This window comes from Sylvia atricapilla, chromosome 9, assembly GCF_009819655.1.
Source record: "Sylvia atricapilla isolate bSylAtr1 chromosome 9, bSylAtr1.pri, whole genome shotgun sequence".
Classification (NCBI taxonomy): domain Eukaryota; kingdom Metazoa; phylum Chordata; class Aves; order Passeriformes; family Sylviidae; genus Sylvia; species Sylvia atricapilla.
Window position 1 is genome coordinate 3690827 of NC_089148.1, and position 24805 is coordinate 3715631.

General features: G+C 36.1%; 1 protein-coding gene across 6 annotated transcripts in view; it reads left to right on the plus strand.

The window, feature by feature from the left end:
* The window catches only part of KCNT2 (potassium sodium-activated channel subfamily T member 2), a 116396-nt gene that overhangs the window by 22490 nt on the left and 69101 nt on the right, over positions 1-24805 (plus strand). For 2 of the 6 annotated variants that reach the window (XM_066324628.1, XM_066324626.1), the window contains exons 2-8: positions 6939-7018; positions 12536-12635; positions 16139-16187; positions 17471-17530; positions 20778-20852; positions 21355-21438; positions 22015-22109. In XM_066324628.1, the coding sequence (XP_066180725.1) occupies positions 6939-7018; positions 12536-12635; positions 16139-16187; positions 17471-17530; positions 20778-20852; positions 21355-21438; positions 22015-22109 (543 nt within the window). Of the gene's footprint in view, positions 1-6938; positions 7019-12535; positions 12636-15190; positions 15453-16138; positions 16188-17470; positions 17531-20777; positions 20853-21354; positions 21439-22014; positions 22110-24805 lie in introns of those variants that run through there. The other 4 variants (XM_066324623.1, XM_066324624.1, XM_066324625.1 and 1 more) reach the window with 3 other exon arrangements.

Genomic DNA, 24805 nt, shown 5'->3' on the forward strand with positions numbered 1-24805 from the left:
AGCAAAGGTCCATGTAGGGAATTAGAGCAGAGAAAAAACCCCATGGGTGGGACAGTGTGCCATTTCCTCAGTGTTTTCTAGTCAAATAATGACGCTGTGTATTCCATAGAGGAAGGAAGGAAGAAAGAAAGGAAAAGAAAGAAAGGGTGAAATCTGCAAAGAACTAGAGAAAAGGAAAATCTCTTTTGAGAAAGAGAAAAGTCTCTTTTGAAGAAGAGACTCGAAGTTTTCTTAAAATTTGGATGGGAGAGCTGGAAGGAGGAGGAGGTGAAGTGAGAGGACTGTGGACAGTAAATTGTGGACACTGAGCATGGATGAAGTAGCAGGAAAAAGGTTTCAGAGCACCAAAGAGAGAGACTTGGGGCAAGAAGGCAAATAGATGGAGGGCTAGCAAACTCCTAAAACTCCCCCTGAGCGTGCAGACTGTCTTCAGGGTAGACACAGGTGTGTCAACTCCGGAAAGTAACTATGGGAGGTTTTTTGAGAGAACAGGAGCCTTACTGAGGTAACAATTAATTGGCAACATTACAACATTCAGACGTTTGGTAAGCAAAAAAAAAAAAAAAAAAAAAGCTTCAAATGAAAGGTGTGCAGTGATCAGCATTAAAATCCTGTAGTAGAAAGTACTGTTAAATTTTAAATCAACAACTTGAGATGTGTTGTTAGTCTAAGAACAGTAATTTCTGTGTGTGAGATGCTCATGCAAACTACCTGACCCAGTGTGTGTCTCACCTATCATGGAGGGGACAGGGAGAATGCTGGAGTTGCAGGGGAAGACCTTTGTTTTAGAAAATCGACAACTGATAAGGGATGAGCAGTTGTGATGCAGAGGAATAGAGTACAGAAAATAGCTTGCAATGGGTTAGTTTGTATTTTGATCCAGATGCTCTAACAGAATTTAACCCAGGCTGACAGAAAAGACATATCGCAGAATGCTTGATTTCTTTCAAGTCTCTTTTTGACAAGTAGTTCCCACTATTATAAAAAGAAAAAAAAAAAAAAAAAAGCAACAAATTAACCTTCCTGCTCTTCAGATCTGGTTAATTGGCACAACTTCATAAAACTGAATAGTGCCTGGAATCAAACTCATGGATCATATCCCATTACTCAGACTTACCCAGTAAGAAAGCCTTTCATAATGAATTTTCATTGCAGCAGCTCTGTGCTGTATATATCCTACATGAGAGGTATTTTTGCCCAGAAGTTAAAAAGAGCTATTTTTACACGCAATAAAAACATTTTAAAATATCCATTTCCTCACCTTGTATGAGGAAAAAAAGAAGTTTTAAAAAAAAAATCTGCTAAATTTATCAAGCATCTTCCTTCAGTGCTTTTCTTTCAAACTTTAGCTTCAGAGTGCACTATTTCTTAATGCATCGTTCAGATTTGTTTTATTAACTTTCTCACCTTAGCTAGTAGACTTGCAACAGACAAGTATATTTGCAGTTAAAAGTCAAGTGTGTGAGGGAAACTACTTAGAGATTTCTTTTTCCCATAGTAAAGCATCATAGTATTTTCTTTTTAAGAAAATTTCTAATGACAATTAATACAGAATGCAAATTTTTATTACTGCACCATTTCTAGAATGGTGAATTCTTGATGGATCTTCATGAGTGCAGGAATGAGATAATAATTTCCTTTTTGAATGTGCAAGTCTGTGAGTAAGGGATTAAAAAACCAAAAGTATTATTAATTGACTGAAAAGCATTCATACTACCTGCTGCTGAGTCTCATCTCTTGCTATTAGTCTTCCCTTAAAAATCTTTCCCTCAAAGTAATAAAAAAAGCAGGGATTTTTTCCACAGAAATGTTTGATAATGTCATTTCCTCTCTCTGTTGCTGTAATATTAAATTGCTGCCATAGACCTGTATCGGTTTCACAAAGACAGTTTTATGTAACTGAGGCCAGTTGATTGCAAAAAGGAGCATGAAGCTGGCTACAATCCGATTTTAAGATACATTTCTATTTATAACCATAAAAATGGATACTATTGAAATTATCTTCCTTACAATTTAAATAGTATTGTAACAATACTATTTAAATTGTAAGGAAGATAATTTTAATTATCGCCTGAATTTTTTAGCATTTTGATGTTGGAACAGTTCAGTAAAAGAAAAGTTTGCCTTGACATAGAAGGTATTTTTTTGTGGTTGCAGATGCAAATTTTTACTTGGTGCAGCCTGAAAATTTTGGTTTGGTCAGTTTTCTGATGCTGTCTGACTTTTGTTTCCATTAAAGCAGCACTTATGGAAATGAGGCACTAAAAAAAAATTTGAGCACAAGATACTGTCCTAACCTCTAAGATTATTTATGCATCCTTAATACTTTATTTTACTGGTTGTTATTAACTCAGCTTATGCTATTTCTGTTTCATTAATGCAGAAAATTATTTATAGTTACACTGGTAACACCTAGTATCTATGAATTTATTAGTTATGTTAACATCCAATTACATAATCAAGTGAATATAGGTATGTCTGGAAAAACATCACCGAAGAGTTTAACTCACATTCACTGATCTGAAAGGGAGCTTCTAAGTAAAAATCCCTGTGGAACTGTCTTCTGTCATGTACTTTACCCGTGTGAGATATGATAAAGAATCTACAAGACAGTATTACACAAACACAGTTCTGCAGTTTTCTTGAAAATATTTATTGGTTTGTTCCTACTAAACTGATTAAAATCCCCATCAGAAAATGACCTCATAGCTTTCAGATTTAAGTACTCTGCACTTGTTAAAATCGTTTTTAAGAAAGTGCAGGACCATATTGCAAAAGTGAGATTTCATCAGCACAGTGCATGGCAAACACCTTCAGTAAGTGTGCTTACTCTGCTTTTAAAACAGGGTTCTGAGTGTTTCAGAACGTGCAAAACTTCATATAGAAGTGTTACCCGTGACAGTCATCCTTAAAATATACTAATCCTTTTCATGAAAGCTATAAGAAAAAAATTGCCTGTTTCCTTTTTTATTGCAGTAAAATAAGATCTGATAATAGCAGTTCACTTTAGCAGTTCAGGTGCTTCATATTTAAGCACCTGTCTGTATAGCCCACATAATAAGCTTTCAGATCTGAAATCTAACAGGATTTCACATATGTTGAACTGGCAAATCCCAATAAACTCCCCCCCGTATTCTTTTTCAATTACAAGGCTTTCTTTGTAGGAAAAATATGAGATGTCCTTTTCTAAAATGATGGATTTAAATAAATATAAGTATTTTTCTTCAGATTGGCTCTGTTTGTACACTTAATACCTTTTCTTGATTCCAACATCAATAAATAGTCAGTATAAACATTTACAGCTCTTGGCACACACACAGTGAGAAATCCAGCTCATACTTTCATACAATTTATTTCTGCCAAATGTGTTTTTTAACATGAAAGAAAGAGAATTTGTAGCTTTGAGAGTGCAAGATAACAGTGTAACTATGGTAAAGTGTGGCTATGGGGTTGGAATGACGTTAATAGTAATGGAGAAATGCAGGAAAAATGAGTTAAGTAGCCAGAGCACAGACAGATTGGTCCCAGGGTTTTACAGCCACCAGCAGTGTTCTTCATTAGTGTCCTTGACAGGAGTTAGGATTTTCCTGCTATACTCTGTATTACATTAAAACGTACTTCTCAAATTGCATCTTAACTGAATTATAACAATGCAGTGTACTTAGACTTGGGGTACTTCAAGATGATTCTTACAGTTCGAAAGATTTGAAATTATTTCAGCAACATCACTGTTGTTTGGGTTTAAACGAGTGAGGACCACTACCAATGGTATTGAGTTTTAACACACCACACTGTGTTTTCAGGACAATAACATAACTTCAGTAGTTATGCTGCTACAGGCACATCAGGTATTTGTGCATTTTCAGCACAGCTGAATTAAGAGTCAGTAAAGCATAAGACCTGTTCTTTTCACTTCCAAAAGCAGCTTTTCATGGAATATTCAATGCCAACTACATGCAGTGAAAAATTCTGAAGCTGTTAACTGACTGCAAAAACAAAATCCTTGCATTCATCAACCGTTTCTCTCCCTGTAACCCACCATCATGGAATAGCATTTTAATCCTTCAGCTTGAATTCCTTCTGGCTAGGGTGGGCTTTTACAGGAAGATAAACATAAAGCACAAATTGTTGAAACTACACTTTCAAGTTACACTATAAATACAAAATAAAGCCAAATCTGTTCTGTAGGCCAGGTAATGTGCATGTACATGTACTATCACCCTGATCTGTACAGTGGGCCATTTTTTCAAAGCCATTTGCTTGGAATCAAATTTCAAACATCCTGCAACAGAGTAATCAAGTTTTATGTAAGTGTGTCACAAGAATTTCACTCCCTCACTTGAAACATCCTTAATAACTTATACTAATTTAGCCCAGAAAAATCTTATTCAAGCCGTTTACCACTACAGCTACAAAATATTCTCAGTATTTCAGTGGGGGATCAAAATTTATTTTTGTATTTTCCCAAAAATCTCCTTTTCTAGTCTACACTTCATAGTGGGAAAAATACAGAAAAGAGCAGATACTGGAGGTAAAATATTAACCATTAAAAGATTGCAAGAAACATTCAAGTGGAATGAGTGTTCTTAGAAATAAAAAGCAGTCTTGGGAAAGAGCAGTATCTAGAAATTTCTGTCCTTGCCAGGGACTCCTTCAGCCGGTCATACTTAACTTTTACTTACTAAATAGCAACCTTCAAGAAACAAAGTGAAATATTCTCTGGTAGCCAGAGTATCAGGAGAGTGCATTGATTATAGATGTGTGATAATGTGTGTGTTTTTTCAAATGTTGAAGGCCACTACACTTTTTGCCCAAGTTTTAAAAAGTAAGAGAAAGGAGAAAGCGCCACGGAAGTGGCATTAGCAGCATTCGTAATCCATTTTGCCATGGAAACTGCTGCACTGTGGAATCCCAGTCTGCTGTGAGCACAGGTTTCTAAGAAAAGCCAAGTAGACAGCTGTTAGGAGGCTATCAGAGCAATTCATAATGCTGGTGATAGGAGGGTGATCAGCTCCCACATCCTCTTCTCTCTTTATCAGTAAATCATGGCCCACTGTTAACATGTTGCTTTTTCACGGTGAGCGATTACTGAAATTTTCTTACCAAAGCTCTGATAGATTAATTCAGATTGTGTTAAAAAAACCCCAACACCATGCATCTTTTCAACAGCATCCCTTACTTCAATAGCTTGTGCCACTTTGTTTCCTCCTGAAATATATCCTTGAAGATTAAGTATGTACACTTAGCATGTGGCAGCTGCCAAATCATGGGAGATGTTTCCCACTAAAACTGTTACTGCATTAATGACAGTAGTACCTATTTTTTATTGGGAAATAGATTCTTAAAAATAAGGTTGTGTTTATGCTTCCTCTGAATAGGAAGTAGTGTAATTACCCATCCTACAAGGAACACTACAATAAAACACACCAAAGACAATGACTAGTTAAAATTACCTGACTTCACTGAGTGAATCACAGAGCCATCTTTTTATGACCCTGTCCTACAAAGTGATATGCCTAAACTTCTAATGATAAGCAGGCATGAAAAGTCACATTGCCTGAGATGCCACCCATTCTAAGCACATAAGTAAATAACCTTCCAATTCTGTAAGTGTACAGAAATATCTAGTATAGATAACTATTTGAGAGACACTACAGATAACAGTGACAAAAACTGTGTCAGCAGAAGGCTTCACATGCAAGAAGGGAAAAAACTAAAGTCAGGATTCTGCTAGAAAATTATGACTACATATAAAACCAAGTAGTTGAAGTATGGTTATTTGATGAAAGACTGCTGAGAAGAAATGCTGAAATAAAGTTCTAGCATGTTTATGAGCAAAGTATATGCAGCTGTGTAAAATGTGATGATCTACAGAGAAAGGGAGACATAGGGAAGTAACTCATTTATGTGGCGTTACTTTATTCTTTAGCAGTAATAGATCTTCTCCAGCTGGGCTCTGACTTCTCAGGAAGGCACAGATGTGCTGGGTAGAGATTCATTTCTGGGGGAGAACTGGCTTGGGGAGGGAGATTCAGTATGTTGGGCAGAGCAGGGACTTCAGTGAGAATGAGACTAATGCTGCTCTCATCATCTAGCAAGCACTGGAGTTCCACAACTCTGAAGAACTCGAGTTTTTCTGCAGAACTAATACACCCTTGCAACAATTCTCTCTTCTAGTCTGTATGAGTATTGCATGAGGGGTACTCAGGCTGAACTGAGGGACAGAAAGATGAAATACATCCAGGCAGATCTGAGGGAATGGAGGAAAGATGCCCCTCTTGCTTTAATATGATCATGAGGAGAGTTATTTTCTGTATAATATTGTGTGATGGAAACATAATTTTGCTTTCAGCCCTCAGTATTTCATGGTGGCAAAAACAAGTTCAGAGAGGGTGGTTTTGTTTGGTACATGAGTGTTTGATTATAGGTGAGTACAAACAAGTGGACTGAGACATGAACATTTAACAGAAATGTGAACAAGATAGAAAAAAGAAGGATCATTAAAATGTCACTTTGACAGGAAGAGAGTTAAACTGAGATAGGAGGCTTAACCTGGACATCAAGGAAATCTTCCTTACTAACAGGCAAATAGGAGAATGGTCATCTAATGATAATCCCAAAAGCATAGAACCTTCTTATTTTGTGGTGTAGACTGTCAAAGTAATATGAAAATGATTCTGCATCATTTTCTGCATCAAAGGGGATAAATGAAAAATCTTCTGCTTGGTGGTGGTGGAGTTCTTTTTGTTTATTTGGTTTGGATTTTTTTAAACTTTCAAGATTAGCCATTCAAAGCCAAGTGAGCTTTTGGCTGAACAGTCATTATAAAGCCCTCCAGTTTTTTATCAGGAAGAGATCATTAGAGAAACAAATTATTTTGAAATATTGATTTATTATCTTTCAGAGCCAATGCTAATACTTTATTTTTATTATTTCAGGGTGCAAGTTGAATTCTATATGAATGAAAATACATTTAAAGAGAGACTAAAGCTCTTCTTCATCAAAAACCAAAGATCAAGTAAGCAGTTGAATTAATTTCTATTAAGCATTTGTGATACTTTAAGTAAAATCAAATTCAGTTGAAGGCAACAGTGAAGTTATTATTAATTTTCTTCTGAGGTAAAATATTTAAACTCGAAAATAGTGTGCTTGTGCAGGATCAAACATTTAGTGACATCATGAATTGTTAAATAAAATCATAATTTTATTTCTCTGTTGTGGTCAAGTTGACTAATTTGCATTCATCTGGCAGCAATACTCATTGACGAGTTGTGACCTTGTGACTAGGAAAGCAAAGGAACTTAAGATAGTAAAGGAAAAAAAAGCTGCAAAAGTACCCAGCTTTTTGAAGTGTTCTATTTTATTAAGTATTTCTAAAATTTCAAACTTTATCTGCACTGAAAAAAAAAAAAATTGGAAAGGAGTCTGTTGGGGATGTGGTACTGCAGAAATGTAGTCCTTGTCATTAGCCTATAGTTTAACTTAACTTACAGTCTTAAAAATATAGTCTAACCTAAATATATCTTCATTGGCATATGTGCTTAAAGTCATCAGCCATCATGGAAGAGAATAATGTGAAGGAACTAAGATATTAATCTTTTTAAATACATCCATGCAGCTGGTCCAGGGGGGTGGAAACATGGAATATTATCCAATCTTATTTGGAACAGTGAAGTTCATAGGTCAGAAGGGCAGTAACTGACCTCAGTTTTCTTCTGTGTAGCAGGCTGAGGTTACCTCTCTTTGCCTTTCATATGTAAAGAACTAAAATTACAATACCTTTATACAGAAAGCTTTAGACTACAGAGACTACTTTTAGACTACAAAGAATACATTTTGTCCTTTGTACAGTTGAAATTGTTTCATGGTTATGTGTTGGGAAAAAGACAGAAAAAAGAAAAGGAAGAAAAATTTTAATGCCCCAGTCTGAAAATACCCAGACAAACAAAATTGGGGAGACTAGATCAAGCTTTTAAAAATAAGACATACCGAAAAATCTTCTATCTGTAAGAGCTAGTTGTAAATAAATACTAGCTTTACATCACAGAACTTAATATTTTTATTGGTTAAGTTTGTTTTACTTTCCAAATGTGAGAAGAAAAATATTCCTCTAAAAGGAAAGTAAAAGGAAAAAAGGTACTGGGCTGTGAATAACTGACATTTTCAGTATAGGCTTTGGAATTAATTGCTGGCTTTTAGCTAGAGAATCAGGTTTAACAGAGCTTCTAGAGGTTCATCCATGGAGAATGCATTGCTTACTACACTTACCTAAATACACATGGGAAATTCATCTTAATTCAGGTGCTATATATAGCATAGAAATTACGTGGATAGCCATCCACGTAATATCCAAAGTAGTGAGTATTAGTAAGTTCAAACACTCCTTCTGCTTATGCAGATCTTGGTTCATGTGCAGATACTCAGAACCATAATCTTCCCAACGAAAGTCTCCAAAAAGCTGCTGCTGACGCAGTAACCTTCCTGTCAGTCAGGTATCCTCATTCAGTCCTCCATTGAAACAGGAGCCTCTTGCCCAGAGGTACCAGGGAGCCGATGAAGAACGATAATAGATTTTAGGCAGTGTTCAGTGAGAGCACTAAAAACCTTCCTTCACATAATAAAGATGGACTTGCTGTCACTGAGAAAGAAAATTGTCAGTAGGAGCGGCAAATTTTTTTGATTGTGTAACTAAATCAAACCTGTTTACCAAAGATTTTTTGATAATAATCACATGGTTTTGCCAACCAGAGCATTCAGGTCTAGAATTTGTAAGTATTTTCTATAGAGTACTATCCTGATCTACATCACATATGAGCCAGGAACTTGAAATATCAACTGTTTTATTAATTCTTATCCTTTTTAAAACTGATGAAACAAGCCTTCATCTATGTCTCATGTTAATCTAGTTTTCACTCAATCTTCTGCAAGCAAATGTCTAATCAAATCCAAACAATGTATAAAAAAATATCTTAAAAAGGTGTCACTCAGCACCCTCCCTCCAAAAAAAGGAAATAAAAGGGAGAAAGATAAAAGGACATAGTCATACAAGCATGACTTGCTTGTACTTGCCAGGACCAGACACTGCATTATCACAGCTAACAGTAAGTCTCAAATGGAAAAAATAAGTGAAGTTTCAAGTGAGTGAAGAGGGAGTAAGGGACAGCTATGACTAGGATATTAATTATTAAGAGTATATTTTGGTCCAGCCCCTAAGCCAGTTGCCACTAAAATGGTTTTGCTGAAAATCAACTATATATTAGTGACTTAGGGGAAAGGAATAATGGGAGGTTATTCTAAAATCCTCACCTGGTATCTGTCTCTCTGTTTATACTAACTCTCTAAATCTGACATTTAATCTACAAAAATGCTTGCAAGGAGAGGACCAAAAATTTATAATAAAAGTGAAAGGCACAGTCAGGAGTGGTAAAATATAATGTATCACTCTATACTTAAAAATGCCTGCAAAAATAGCAAATACTTGTTTAAACTGAGAAGGAAATGTTAAGATTTGCATAGTTATATTTAGTTCACAAAACAAAGGGATTTTTAAATGTTGTTATCAATTCTTCTTTTAAATAAAACAAGAGCACATAACGACTTTGTTACATAGCCACAGTGAAATTGCATTCCGATGAAAAAATACATAACTGCATAACAGTGCATGATGATTTGAGCTGAATACAAGTTTCAGGCACCACTCATACTCAAAACATAGAGATACTCTATGCCAATGACCTTGCTACTTAAGCAATCTGGCTCTGAATGAAGAAAAAGAAATTAAGTCAAGCAGACCATGTTGATCCATTGACAGCATGTGAAATACAGAACAAAAATAGACAGGAAGCAAACAAATATGAAACGCTTCTTTTGCACCAGAATAATAATTGAAAACCTGTTTTAAATGCCTTCTGTAGTGTTTGTGCCCCTCCTTCCCACATTTGAAATCCTCCATCTCCATGATAGTGGAACGCATGCATTGCTTCCGACTCACACGTGAATCCCGAGTTAGGAGGCTGCAGAATCTTTCTACCAGAAAAAAACCCTGCATCTGTTAGGCTGCATTAATTATCCAGACCAGGGTGGCTGCATATGTTACTAATGGCTGAGGCACACAGAGCAAGGAGAGGTGACCCAGGATAAACTTGAAGCTTGTTCTTCCACATTTAATTTTAATAACTGACCCCATCACCTACGCTACAGAACCTGTGTTTTGCCTTGCTTTAGAAACAACGTCAGTGCATGAAATGCACTCTTCTAGAGATGCTGACTGAAACTCTAAGATGAAAGCATGGCTGGCTTGAAAACCCTGCCTCCCATTCTCTGGGAAATAGCCATTCCTATGGAGATATCCAGAGCCTGAGTTCCAGATCTATCAGAAAGAAGGTTTGAGAATTAAGGATTTACGGCAGCAGGCTGGAGCATCAGTCCACTGTATTGATGATGTAGCTTTTAATCAGAAAAGAACCATTTTCTTTTGACATTTAAACCAACATATAATTTCAACGGGTGATTAGAAACCAGGCTATTATCAATGCAGAAAACAAGTGTTTCACACAAGAATGACATTTACAGAGCTAAAAAGCAAGAGAAAAACAGCAGACTTTTGTACTTGCCCAAGAAGGTTAGACAATACAAAATCAGTAAGCCTTTTTTTGTTTGTTTAGGATTAGGTTTCTTTAAAACTTTATCTGCTTTTCTAGTTGTAATAGCCTGGTTGTTAGGGCAATCAGTCATATTCCAGCAGACTTCTACAAAAGGCTTAGGACAAACAAATAATTCATGTTTTCTTCAGCAACAGGTTAAAAGCTGCAAATGAGGATTACAGCACTGACCAAGTGAAATAATAGGATAACACTAACACTCCCACACTCCCTTCCATTCACTCATGTTGGGGAATAAATAGTCTGTGGCTAATTACTCTTGATAGGGGAGTAGGAATCCTTAGGTTAATGTTCTCAAACCAAATTGCCAGTAACAGCTGTGGAAATTCTCATGGACCACAGAATTTTTACCCTTAGTTCACAGAGAAAAGGTGCTGTAAAAGTCCATCCAGTTCTTATGTGATAACTGCAACTTCACAGTTAAAAGTAATAAGGATTTTTATGTAATAAACCTAAAGATTTCACTCAGAAATTGCGTGGTAAAATATTTAAGAATCCATTTTCTATTTTTCTGTGTTTGTAGTAGATGGAATTTTAATGAGAAAGGAACTAGAAGACATAAAAACTGATTTATCAGTTATCTGTAAGGCACTGATTTTGAACTTAGAATAAAGTAAAAAAAAAAAAAAAACCAACAAACCAAACCAGTATTGCCATAAAATGATTCTGATTCTCTCCTCAGAAGGCAATAAATAATGCATACCCAAAGCTCTGTATGCAAAGAGCTTTGGGTATGCATTATTTGAGGAGTTCTTAAACCACAGAAGTAATTACATTGAGTTCAGCAGACCTGCTGAACTATTTGCAACACAGCAATAAACCACAGTGTCCTTGCTGTGACTGGGGTAAGGGAAATCACATCTGGGTAAAACTCAGAGTATTCTGCTTTGGATAGAAGGGCTCAGCCACGCAGAACTGGGCTCTCAGTTTGAAAGACTAAAAAGTTATTGCTAAAGTGACCTCCAGTCACTTAACATTAGTCAACTGACTAAGTTTTAACTTAATTAGTAAATGGATACTTACATCTAAGAGTCAAAAGCAAATATTCACACTAGCAAAAAAGTCTGCTTAATTCAATAGCAGTACTGAAATTTTAAATCTTAATCCTTTAATGACTACAAAATCGTATAAAAATACAAAAAGGTTCCGCTTCAGTAGATAATGACTCCAGTGAAATAAATTGCCCATGTGATAGAAGAAAAGTGTCCATGTGGATCCCTTGGAAGGAATCCTGTCTTTCTGCATTAAACCTATGTTTGTGGGAAATAGTGTAATATTTTGTGATAGTATTTGTAGCATATTTATTCAGCTAGAACATTTCAGTATTTACATGGCCTGTAAAACAAGTTGTTGGTTCGGTTCAGTTGTGCATTCAGTGTGACTTTTAAGTGTCCTGATTCTTGAATGCACAGCTATTGGACTTCAGCATTAAATAACTCCAGTACAGTATTTTATAACTTGGGATAGAGATAATATATTCTGTATGTGAAACTACTGCATGAAGACTTTTTTAGATATTAATATTTAAATGCTAGCCATTGCATTATGGTTGAAAGTATGTCTTTTCATGTTGCTATGTCCCGTATTTCAAAAAGCATTGTGTAATTCTGGTTCCCTTTCCAAGAAAGTGAACTTTTTAAACTACCAAAGACCCAAAGAATGGCATAGTAAGGATTAACAGCATAGAATAGCTTTCAAACAAGTGTCTGCATAGTTCTTTACATTAAAACAGGTTGTCTTAACCCAGACTAGTTTTACAGACATTTGCTTTTTACTACAGAACTATTCTAGTTCCTTTTAGTTATATCTTGAACGTTAGTGAAACTTTAAAACCCCTGAACTTATTTCAATATTTTCTTTTCTTTTCAAACTAGGTCTGAGAATACGATTATTCAATTTCTCTCTCAAGCTACTAAGCTGTTTTCTATATATAATTCGTGTGCTTCTGGATGATCCTGCACAAGGACTTGGATGGTAACCTTTGGAGTTTTTTCCTCATGTCTGCTCTCAAAGCATTATTTAAGTTATAAGAAATAAATTAATGAATATATGAAGGATTTGTTTTATGTCTTCCAAATATTTTGAAAGAATTACAAAGCTGGTCTTACATTGTGAATGGAAATAAGAACTAAAATAACAATGTTTTTTTTCCCTGTACCACTAAAATAATCCTGGCTCTCTCCTTACCTTAGATACTGTGCATCAGATGTAATTATGCAAACATATATTTTAGATGTATTATTACATAACATTTCTATGTACAATTGAAAATCTCTGATTCCCAGTTCATGCAACAATTCTTTTTGGATTCTGCTTAAATAATATTACTTAAAACCCCAGATCCCAGAAATGGACAGACAAATATGTGAAGCTGAGATTTCATGCAGATGATATTGATGATCCTTTTCTAGTCTTCTGCTTTCTTTAAACACTTCAGAAGAGTGACACCAGAAGTGCATTTTATTCTCACAATGGTTTTTCAGTATAATGCATGATTAAGTACACCCCAAATTGCCACTATGGTATTCTATATTACTCTTTTTTTTATTGTGCTGTTTTTTTTAATGTACTACACAATCACCATATAATTTTTTTAATCCTGTACTTCTGTTGTATTTGTATCCTGGGAATATTGAATCTCCTCAATTTTTAATGCTAATAAGCATCACATTTTATTAATGTACTTCCTTTCACTTGATTTGATTCTTTTGTCCTTAAATGCTGAAAGAAACAAAGCACATAAAATACTAAGCTTATGATGATAAGCTTTGTCTTCAGCAGCAGTCTTCACACAATGTTAGGCAAGGGACAGAGTTTGATTTCTAATTTTAATATTTGGATAGCAGTTAATCTAGTAAGGGTAAAACCAAAAAAAGTTAGTGCACAAGAGAAATCCTCTACAAGAATGAAATTCAAAGCAAAGAGAGGTAAAGAGTATTTGCTTTATTCAGCAGTGCTTGAGAGAAGGACACATGAATAGGAAGTATCAAAGATTCATTTGAGATTTTTTTTTTGGTCAAAATTTATCTTGCGAAATTGTAAGATATGAAAAAGAAATTTCCATGAAGAAATTTCCCTGGAAAACAAGACCCATGAAAAACTACTTTTGTCTCTACATATACCTTAGAACGTCTCTTCAGTAAGAGGAGACAAGCAGTAAAGTTTTCTTAAAAAGTTGTGGAGAAGAGGAAATCCATCCTTAGAAATTTAGGCATATTAGCAACTCAGGGACTTAACACTTTCCATCTAATCCTGGTTTCTGTCATGCTCTAGTTCTTTCATTATGAGAGCACTGGTGAGCCCAAATGAGTGTATTGTACTGCATGGTTCTCTCTGGGTGTGCAGGACAGGTTAGAATATCAGACCTTGTGCCAAATATACTGCTGCATTTTTATGCAAAGATGCATATTCATATGCATCTGCAGACTGCTGAATGCCTCACACCTTTCCTGACATGTCCTTCAATCCAAGTGTTTTACAATTCACCAGAGAGTATATTTATATTTTCTATACATGTTATTTCCTTACATGGTGGTGTGGGTACATCTAAGAGAGTAGTTGACGTATTCTGTCTCTGAACAGCATTTGTCTGCTGAAGAAGATTCAGGTAAGTCCTTCTGCCTGCCCTAACCTTAGAAGCTGTGCCAGACAAACAAGTGGCACCCCGTTAATGCCCTAGAGACGCTGAGGACTTGATACCAAAACTCCTGCTTGAATGCATTCTTAAAGATATGGTGATGTGAAAGAAAAAATAATTTCTGGGTGCTGTGTCACACAGCCCGATGGAAGAAACTACTCAGCCTGCTGAGAGCGTGGCCACAGAAAAATGTTTTCACCTGGTTGGTTTTAAAGTGGCAAATCTGGGAGGAATTCTTTTCATCAGATTTATTTCCTGTTTTTTAGAAATGCCTGCACTAGTCGGTGTCTTTCATTTACTCCTTCAGGCACAGCAGGTGTACAGGAAAGAGCTTAAGACATAAAGCATCCTTATTAATGGGTACAATTAACACTGTCCCACTCGCAGTTGGTATAATTACAGTTGTTGCCAATCTGTGAGCTGCAGATCCCTTTATTTTCTGCTGACCTTGCTTGCCAAGGAGGAGCAAGGATATTTATCATCATTTACAGATTAAATATTCCCACATCCTTATATGACCATTTAAAAGGAAAATTTGTGCCAGCAATTAAAGGCAAGATAACATCATGTGTGTAATGGCAAATATTTTTACTTGGGTATCACCAGTTTTGTACTTGAAATATTGCTGCATGCATCTCCAGCCCTCCTCACATCCTCAAAAGAGGTTATCAAGTGTAGTTTGCTGCAGTCTGTCCTGTTGAGAATGTGCTCTTTGTATCACAGCTAACCATGGGATAGGATTTCTAGGGTCTCTTGATCTTCACTATATATCGTGTTCTTAGTTCAGCTTTACAAAGTAATGTTTCAGTTGACTTGTGTTCAAATTTGAAAAGAAATCTTTAAAAAATGTAACCTGGAATGTTTCATAGTCCTTTGTCTACAGATATGGAATGCATACAGCAGTACTTTCTAAAAGTTACTTTAGTTTTAAAAATGTCTGTATTGATTGCCTTGGGTTTCAAACTGTTGCATGCATTTCATGGACCACTTAATGATGTAATTAATATCCCTTTCCTCCCCTATGTTTTTATGACTGTGTTCCCATACACATTTGCTAATGGAAATGGACTTTGCATGGATGGTATGACAACTGTCAGTAAGGAGTTGAACCGAAGTTGTTCCAGCCAAAACTACACACCTGGAACAATTGATTGGTGAGTTCCTAAATTAAAACAGCAAACCAAAAGTCCGCAGTACAGTAGGAAGGAAACACAGGAAGATAAATTTATTTCCATCTGGAATGGTGGCATTTCGATATTTAGTAGGGATATTTCTATAAATCTCTAGCCATTACTTATATTTCTGAATGTTCAAACTGCATTTAATATCTTAATTCTTTCTTGACTGGCAAGTGAGCTCCTGGACTGGATGCTGGTGTGAGATCTGGGTTCCATCAATGCTGATACTTTGCAGAAGTAAAAAAGGATGCCCCTCCTAATTTAAAAAAACAATTCTGAGCAGCAGTAAATGATTAACAGGAAATTGTTGTGCCATTGAGAGTGTCCCATTCCATTGGTGCAGTATCAAGTGCCTATTAGCATAGATAGGATTCTTCCAAGACATGACAGCCCCTAACAGTCAGATACCATTTATATCGTTATACAGATAGCAAAATGTTCACACAAAAGGATTGTCATTTTCCCACAGGAACCTAATGATTTGCTGAAATACAAGACATGTCAATACTCGGTAGATAACTATCAATTTAAAGTTTTTATTACTGAGAATTTTTTTCAGTAAGTCTGCTCTAATTTCCATTCACATGTACAACTTTTTTTTGTTTGTTTGAAACACCAGATTATGATTCATTTCATATTTATTTCCTTACTGTAATGAACAGGTCTCCCATTATTTGGGTGAATCGAAGCTTACCTTTATGGGGATTACAGGTAATATGCAAATGTCCAATTCAGTTATTTCCATGTCACAACTGCAGATGATACTGATTTACAGAATTGTAGCAGTGTTTAAGGATATTTGGAAGTGTTGATGTCAGCAAGAAAATCTTGAACACCAAGTACAGCAAAAGCATAAAGATCAGCTGATCTGTCCTGATTCTCTCTGTGAAATGTGTTTTTACTAAGAAAAAACTTACTAGTTAAGTTTCCATATTGGTTACACCATTATATTCTCTCACCGTGATTATTGCAATGCCAATGCAATGATTGTAATTTCTACATAATCTACAATTTTCTGAGGGAAGAAACCCTTGAAAATACCTTTAGAATATGACAGTTTGAATAATTTTTAACCTAGCATTCAGATGACTTTATTAAATTTAATTTAAAAAATTCCGAGGCATTTATTTGCCTATGGATACAGTCCTTTTCTAATACGTCTATTTGTAAAAGTAGGAATTTATTTGAAGATAAAGCCTGAGTTTATCTAAAAGTAATAGTTATATGGAGAAGCTGATATATTTTCATTTCCTTTTAAAATAATTTTGTATATTTCAATAATTTCCCAATTCATAGTATCTTTTTTACTTCTAGGTAAAGACGCTTCAGAGTTTTCAGCTGTAGGGAGCATTAATTTAAAATTTAAAATTTTAAATCCTGAGGCTTGACTTCAGGCTTAAACCTGATAGAATCCATCTTGATGAAATATTCCTATGATGCACATTAAAATACAAACACTTTCTATGCAAAGAACTTAAGTAAATATCTATATAGATTTAAGTATTTTGTTTTACTCTTTTGATATTTGACTATTTAGATATTTTAAACTACTTAGTACATACACTAACTACATATAATCTAATTGGAGGCTGGTAAATTGAGCTCAACTGCATTTAAATCTTAAAATCAATAATTATTCATCTGTATCATTTTTTGCTGCTTTCAACTTTCTGCATTATACACAGTAAGAAACACATTTGCTTTTCCACACACTCATAGCATCTTCACAAGAAAGTAAAGAGCTGACTGACTTTACTTATTTACAGCTTCCCTCACTCTCTCTCTGTGATGTGGGAAGATTTTGGTACTGTTTAGGAATAAATGAAACTCAGTAAAATAACAGTATCTAAGCTTCAAGCGAAATGCTCTTAGCTGAGAGGGTTTCAGTGGGTTCATGGAAGAGCTGGTTTATATAATGTTTTATTTTCATTGTAATGTTAATATCTATTCTCTAAAGCTGGTATTAATACGCGTATTTTTTCACTTCATTTAAGGTGTCTGTGGCAGTAATAAGTCTCTTTGAAACTCTGCTGCTAAGTTATCTAAGCTACAAGGTAAATACTCTTTGTTACTTTTAGGCAGAATTCATTTAAAAGTAATGGGATAAATGTTTCAATATAAGGTTTGTGTACCCGTGCCCATGCTGGTGCACAACAGGGAGTTGAGAAAAACACACTGTTAGAGGATGGCATATTGCCACACAGGCAGCCCTGTTTCCCAAAATTATGAGCAAACTCTAGTATCTAAAAAGTGGAAGTCAGCACTCAAATGCTCATTATTTTCCTTTGTCCACTGGCACACTTTAATTTGAAAACACATGCTCAAAAGTGACCTTAATTTTTTGACACTGATTTTTCAGTTGTGCGGTTTTATTTTTCTGTCCATAATGTATTGGACACAATTGTCATTGATGTCAAAGCTGTGGCTACTCAATACATATAATTCAAGATTTAGCCCTCTAAAACTGTGCACAGGAGAACTAGGCCAAGACACTACTTAAAAAACAACAACAAAAAAAGATATCTGCATACTTGTGCTATCCATCTGTGTGATGCTATTGGAATAGCTTTTCAAAATGTCTTGAAATCATTTGATGTGAGTACAATATATTTTTGCATTTGCATTCTCCTTTAAAAGTTGTTTTTTTCTAATATAATTACTCCATTTTCTTCATTCCATTTTGTCCTGCTCTATCTCTGCATTTTTAGTATCTTTAAGAGAAAAATACTAAAAGCATTTGAAATCCTTTACCAAAGAAAATACAAAAAAATTTGGTTTCTAAAGCTGAAAATATCTTGCAGGATAATATTTTGGTTTTGTATTATATTTTGTATTACAGACATTCAGTAGTTCTCAGAGCCACTGCTGAATTTTGAGACCTGTATTTCAATGTGCTTATTGAGTGTTTATGGCATAAATGTTTTCCTTAGTGCCCAGTAATGTTAAGAAGCTTGTAGTTGTCTGCTGTCTAAAAATGATTCTTCTTAATCCTTGGAGCATGTATTATTTAAGTGTTGGGGGTAACAAGTGCAAATCAGTTATGGGCAGAAATAGTCCAGAATTTATATCCTGGTGGCAAAACAGCAAAGGGCAATCACAGTTTGTGCTGTTTCTGAGTTTATTGGGCAGCATTTTATCCTCATCCATTCTGCCTGTGATTTGCATCAGTTTCAGTGGGTACAAAAGATGAATTCTTGGTAAATGAGGTTCCATGAGAAGTTACTCATTAGTGTGTGATGGATGGAAAGCTCCACTACCCTGATTTGCTGCATACACCTGTCACAGAGGTTGAGGCGATTTTGTGATTGCACTCCTCATAAGAGAAGGAACTAAAGCACTTACTAAGGAACAACAAAATTTGTCACTCACATCAATCTTCTTGATGCAAGCACCTCCTTCCCTCTGGTCCTGTTTTCCTAGTTTTACACCATTCTCTTGAAGCTAAGAATGGTGTTATTTCAACTGCTGTAAGGCTTTTCTACACAGCCAAGGTGATCAAAGGTGCCTTGGTTCATGTAAATCTGTGGCAGATGGATTATTTTACAGAAACATTTTCAAAACTTTCACAATTTAGGTAACTGACTTTTACAAATCAGAGAATTAGTGAGCAAGAAAACTAGAATAAGATGATTGTGTTTGCATTGGTGTGCACGTTATTAGGGTTTCACAAATAACCTGTGAAATGAATAAAGCAGTCACTTGAGAGAATGCTCCAAGAGATTGATCCTCCTAGTACCTGGTTCATGACATATGAGCAATGATTCAACATGCAGAATAGTGAGGGCAGAGTAGCAAATCATGCTACTATGATACAGTGGATTTGCATTTTTCATAGCTTTTAAATGGAGAGGAATGCAAAGGATGTAGCACTGTGTTGTGATGCTATCACTAGGATCCAGGAATGGAAGGTTTACAATCTGCCTTCTCACAGCCTAAAGTATTACATGAGGGTTTGTCCTTGGCCAGAATTCTGAAAGATGTCTGCATCAAAAATCTCCATTGTCAAAACTTGCCACAGACATCTGGCAATCCTGCATATGCCTGGTGCTCAGACACTCTCAGGGCTTTGAGCAGCACCATACATTCTCACTGCAGAAGGCAGTTTTGCAGAACTCATGATGCATTTCCATGTGGAAGCCAGAATCCTACAGCTGCACACATCCCTGATTACCTGGAGCCCATCCATAGTGGCATTTTGCCTGCACAAGTAAATTATGTGACATTTCTTCTCCATAATGCAGAGGAGGAAACGCCTAACGTTAAAAATGAGGAAATTTGTGAAATCACAAAATGGTTCAGTTTAAAAATCAGATTTGATTTTGATTTTCCTCTTCATATAAACCCCCCTCAGTTTACAGCCTCATAATTTCGTGTGTATGTCTGACTCCCACCAATTGCAATTACACAGAAGACAATAATCCCTGTCCCTGAGGTATGGTGGCTTCCAGATGTGAAGAGTTAAAAAATGGAGAAATAAATTTATATGATAGGGAGTTTGTATTTAATTTTCAGTGGCTGTATCAAGCGGTTATTTTTTCGGGGAAGATGAACATGTCATTGCAACTGAAAATATAATGCTCTACTGCAAATTCTTGTAATACTGCCATGGTATGTGCTACACTATTATTGCATTAGCTAAGATGGAGTTCTGATACACAGCATTAGTAAAGCTGTAAGTCACTGAAGTTCAACCACCTTCCTTTTTTAATATGTGGATTTTCATCTCAACATTTAATCATTCACAGCCACTGCGCAGATTTGGAGAAAAAGTAGAATTATCCCCATCCTATTGCTAGCAGTAAGCAAATTAAAAGATCAATACCACTTCACTGAAATATGTGGGAAGACCTCTCATTTCATGGAAGGAAGATCAAGTTCCAGAAAGCCCTGAAGTGCTCTGAAGTGTTGGTGGCAGAAATAGAGAACTTGATATTGTAGTCCTAATTCAAATATTAAACACTTTCTTTCTTGCTTCCCTCTCCAAAACAGTTGGGAAAGAAAAAATACAAAGTAAAGATAAAAGATAAATGCAAAGGATGAAAGGAAGGAGATTTAAAAGTATGTATCTTTTACTTGGGAATTACATTATGATAAACTGTAAGAAAAAGGATCTAGAGTGATCTCTGTTCTGTAGTCATATTTGTCATGTGTTTAAATCTGAGATGAATGATATTCCTGAATTTCAGGTATGGGAGAGACTCCCTGTGTTTCATTGAAATATCACATGTATTTCTTGTCAGAACTATTTGTAAGCTGACTGTGACATTGTGGGTTTTTTTTTTTTTTTCCTTTTCTTTGAAGGGAAATATCTGGGAACAAATTCTGAGAATACCCTTTCTCCTGGAAATAATTAATGCTGTCCCTTTCATCATTACGGTAAACATATTTGAATTAATACATTTGCACATTGCACTTTTATAGCTGCACAAATACTCTGACTTTTTTAAAGTAAATTTTATTCTTATGTGGATGATGAGTTTGTGCCTATGGGAACAGAAATTTGCCAACAGTAAGACGACAGTTTGCTACTGGAGTGTAATCATACAGGTAACTTCCCATTTCCTCTTCTGTGGGCACTAACAAAACCAAAACCCTCCAACTCCAGCTACAGCACAATCAATAAAATAAACCAGCTGGTTATAAAAATGCAAAAATCACTCATGTCTGTAGTGAAAACTGACTGTGTTCCTATTTTATCTAATTATCTTGCATGTGGTTAATCACAAAGGAAGACAAAAATGTTATTTAAAGCCAAATCTCACGCTAGAAACACATTAATAGTAAGTATTTTTTCGCAAGTGTTTCATTGCTGTTTGAATAGGCAAGCTCTATTCCTCATCAGAAAAGCTTCTAATGAATTTGTTAATTTTTCTTTCAGATTTTCTGGCCAGTCCTAAGAAACCTGTTTATTCCTGTATTTTTAAATTGCTGGCTGGCAAAGCATGCTTTAGAAAATATGATTGTAAGTATGCAAAGGAAATAAATATTCTAGAGTTGTATTTTTTTAGTATATTGTCTTTAGTGGGACTTTGGCAGTACAGTCCAACCCTAATAGGAAGCTAACCAGATCTGTATTTAGATTATACAAATGGTCAAGCATTACTAAACTGCTTTCTCCATGGAAATTAGAAAAAAGTAAGACATGAAATGAAATCTCAATTAGTATAAATTGTTACTGTGCCAGGAAAGGAAATGGCAGTGGATGGTTCTTTTGCTACTCTGCCATTCATACACAATTGCAGGGAACTCAACTGTTAGGCCATAATTGGGCCTTGCAGCCTATAATTTGTAAGCTAGACATGAGCAGACCTCAAGACAGCTTGCAATAGGATCAGAATTGTGCTGGGATGAACAAAGAACTACTTAAATAATCACAGATTCACAGCTGGCACTTCTGTACCTTCTGTATTATCAGCAAACTCCTAAGTGCATTTGAGTGACTGCATTGCTATCAGGATACTGCATAATTCCTCTACAGAATCAGATCCTGAATTATTGATTCAAACCCCAAAATAACACATATTTTCCATTGATACAGAATGATCTTCACCGAGCCATCCAACGCACACAGTCTGCAATGTTTAACCAAGTCCTCATTTTAATATCTACCTTATTATGTCTCATCTTCACTTGGTAAGTGGCCACATCCCCTCTGTTTTTATTATACATGTTGGCTTCTCTTTCTCATCTACATAGTGATAGAACAGGGCTGGTGGAAACCATGCAGTGAAGTAAGAAGGGTGGAACACTTCAGTGGAAGTGTTAACTAGCACTTGTACTGCTGGGGTCTGGATGCACTGGGTTTGGAAACTGAATGCGCATGCATGAGAAAAGGACTCCTTCTCACTCTAAGGAAGGAAATACAGATGATGCAAAAACACATGATAAAGCAGGGGGAACTTTTAATGTACCAAGAGTGCAACCTCAGCAGAGAAGTCACTCACATGTGAAGAGTACCAACAGGAGTATATTGACCCACACCAAGCTTACCTTCATTGACTGCTGGGACAGAGAAGAATGTACAATATCTTAGCCTTAAGACTTCGACCAAGTCAGGCTCCCCTAAGGATTACAAGGGAGAGCTGTTAATAATGCAGATTACAGCAGTGTAGAATGTAATTATCCAGAGTAATGATGGTACTGGATGGTAGGTTCAAACAACCAAAATGTATTACTCTGAAGAATGTTTTGCTGCAGGACCTGAAAAACTTAGATTTACATCCAGAGGAAACACCACTGGATTGCCTTGTGTTTATATTGTGCCAGAGCAGTACGGTTTTAGCCAGGGCTGGAGGCAGATAAAGGATTAGTCTGGCTATACAGTGGCTCTGTAGCTCTGTAGCTTAACAGACAGAATTTTCTCATCAGTAGTGTCTGAGAATTGGGAATCATACTCGGGGGAATACAGAACTGTGTACAGTGTGATACAGGCTGGTGTACAAGAGGACAGTGAAGAGAGAAGATGGTTCTGTGTGAAAAGGCTAAATCACCTGTATTTGTTTTGCCAGACAAGATGCCTTTAGGTCAGCACATTGATAAAGTTTGGTGTGGCATTTTGGAGACAGTAATTAGATTTTCTCTTACTTTATTTCTCTAGCTTGCTTTTCTGATAGACAACAGTATGGGTGGCTATAGATAGTCACTGTTATGTGCTGCCTAACTTTTTTGGTAATAAGTGTAAAATAGGACATGGCTTTTTAGAAGAGGAGGTTGCTCTAGCCAGTGGCTAAATGAATGGTCCAATTTTACCCTTTCTCTTAAGGCCACACACCTGCTTAATGACAAACGCTGCCTGTTCCAGACAGTAATGAATTTTTCTGATATTTAATCTCCCACTGAACGTTATGTAATTTTGTATGGATAAGGACTTGGACATTTTTAATTTTGCTTTTTAGTTTTTTCACAATACAAGGTGCTATTGAGTGAATATCCCTTCACCATTTTTATCTTACCTGTTTCAATATTATACTGAAATGCTGCACAAATTATGTATCCTGCTCACCAACAGGCATTTTGATAACTGACAGTAAAACATGCAGGAAGTGGCAAGCTCACCTGTAATTATGGCTGGGCTCAACAGCTGCAGATACTACTTTAGTTCATTATTTTCTGACCTAGGACTGACCCTGCTAGCAAATAAGCTGAATGAGATGAAGACACCCAGTAATGCAGTAACTAAGTAAACAGAGCACTTTTTGACTGAGAATAATAGTTTAAACATCTGCAGCTTCTCTAAGACTGGAGTTGTGTTCAAGCAATTGTTACTCTTGCCTGTGTTAACGCACATTATGGCATTTTTACACATTCTTTGTTCATACTACTGATTATATATTTAAAATACCCCAAAACCCTCTATAAACAGTTGAAATCAATTAACTTAGTGTTTTTGATTATGTTACATCTCTGGCCATTTCAAGAGAGCATTTAATTTTATGGACATCATTTAGAGCTTGTACGAGTTCCTTCCTGCTGAAGGAGGACCCAAGTCCATTGCAAGGTAGAATCTGTCCACATAAGGGTGCCTTGCACCAGACTAATCATTCATGTTTTCTGCAAAGGCAAGCAGTCAACACCCCCAAATAGTTTTGGGAGCCAGCACTTGCACAACACACAAAACTTTTCAGGCGTCACCAGTCTGTCTTCATCAGCATGTTTTGCTTCCATGTAGAAACACTGCCCTGCTCAGTGTAGTACCATGGCTTCAGTAAAACAGAACTAACTATGCCTGGATTAGTATCTTGAGTGCAGTGCCTTCAGTTGCAGGGAACTTTCCCCTGGAGGGTGGAGGGCATGCTCATGGTGTGCTTTTGGCACCACTGACCTGCCCTCATGGAGCCTCCCTGCTGACACTCAGGCCCTCTGTGGATTCAGCTGAAACCCCACCACGCCCTTGGCTCCAGGCTTGTGCCATCTGCTGCAAGAGCAACATCAGCACTTGTGAAGCTAATATAGCTTTAAAACACCGGGTTTTTTGTTCAAAGCCACCTTTTTTTTTTTGGCAGACACATAAGCAGAGATGGAAGGGAGCTTTTTATGGGAATTGCATGATGTTGTAGGAAGTCCAAGATGGTATGAAGCCCAGAAAGATTCCTCATTGGCTTTGTTCCTGTCTGCATATAATAAGTATTTTCAAAATAACTACCATAACTAGCAGGAAACCCACAGAAAATGAATTTTACCTCGTGTATCATCTGTAAAGCCATCATTTACATTTCCACATCAGAATCTTTAAGTGATGGTTACACAGATAGGCACATTCCAGCTTATGTCTTACAACTCAGGTGGAAGCTTTCCAATGAAAAGTGAAAAAAAAAGTTATCTCAGGTTAT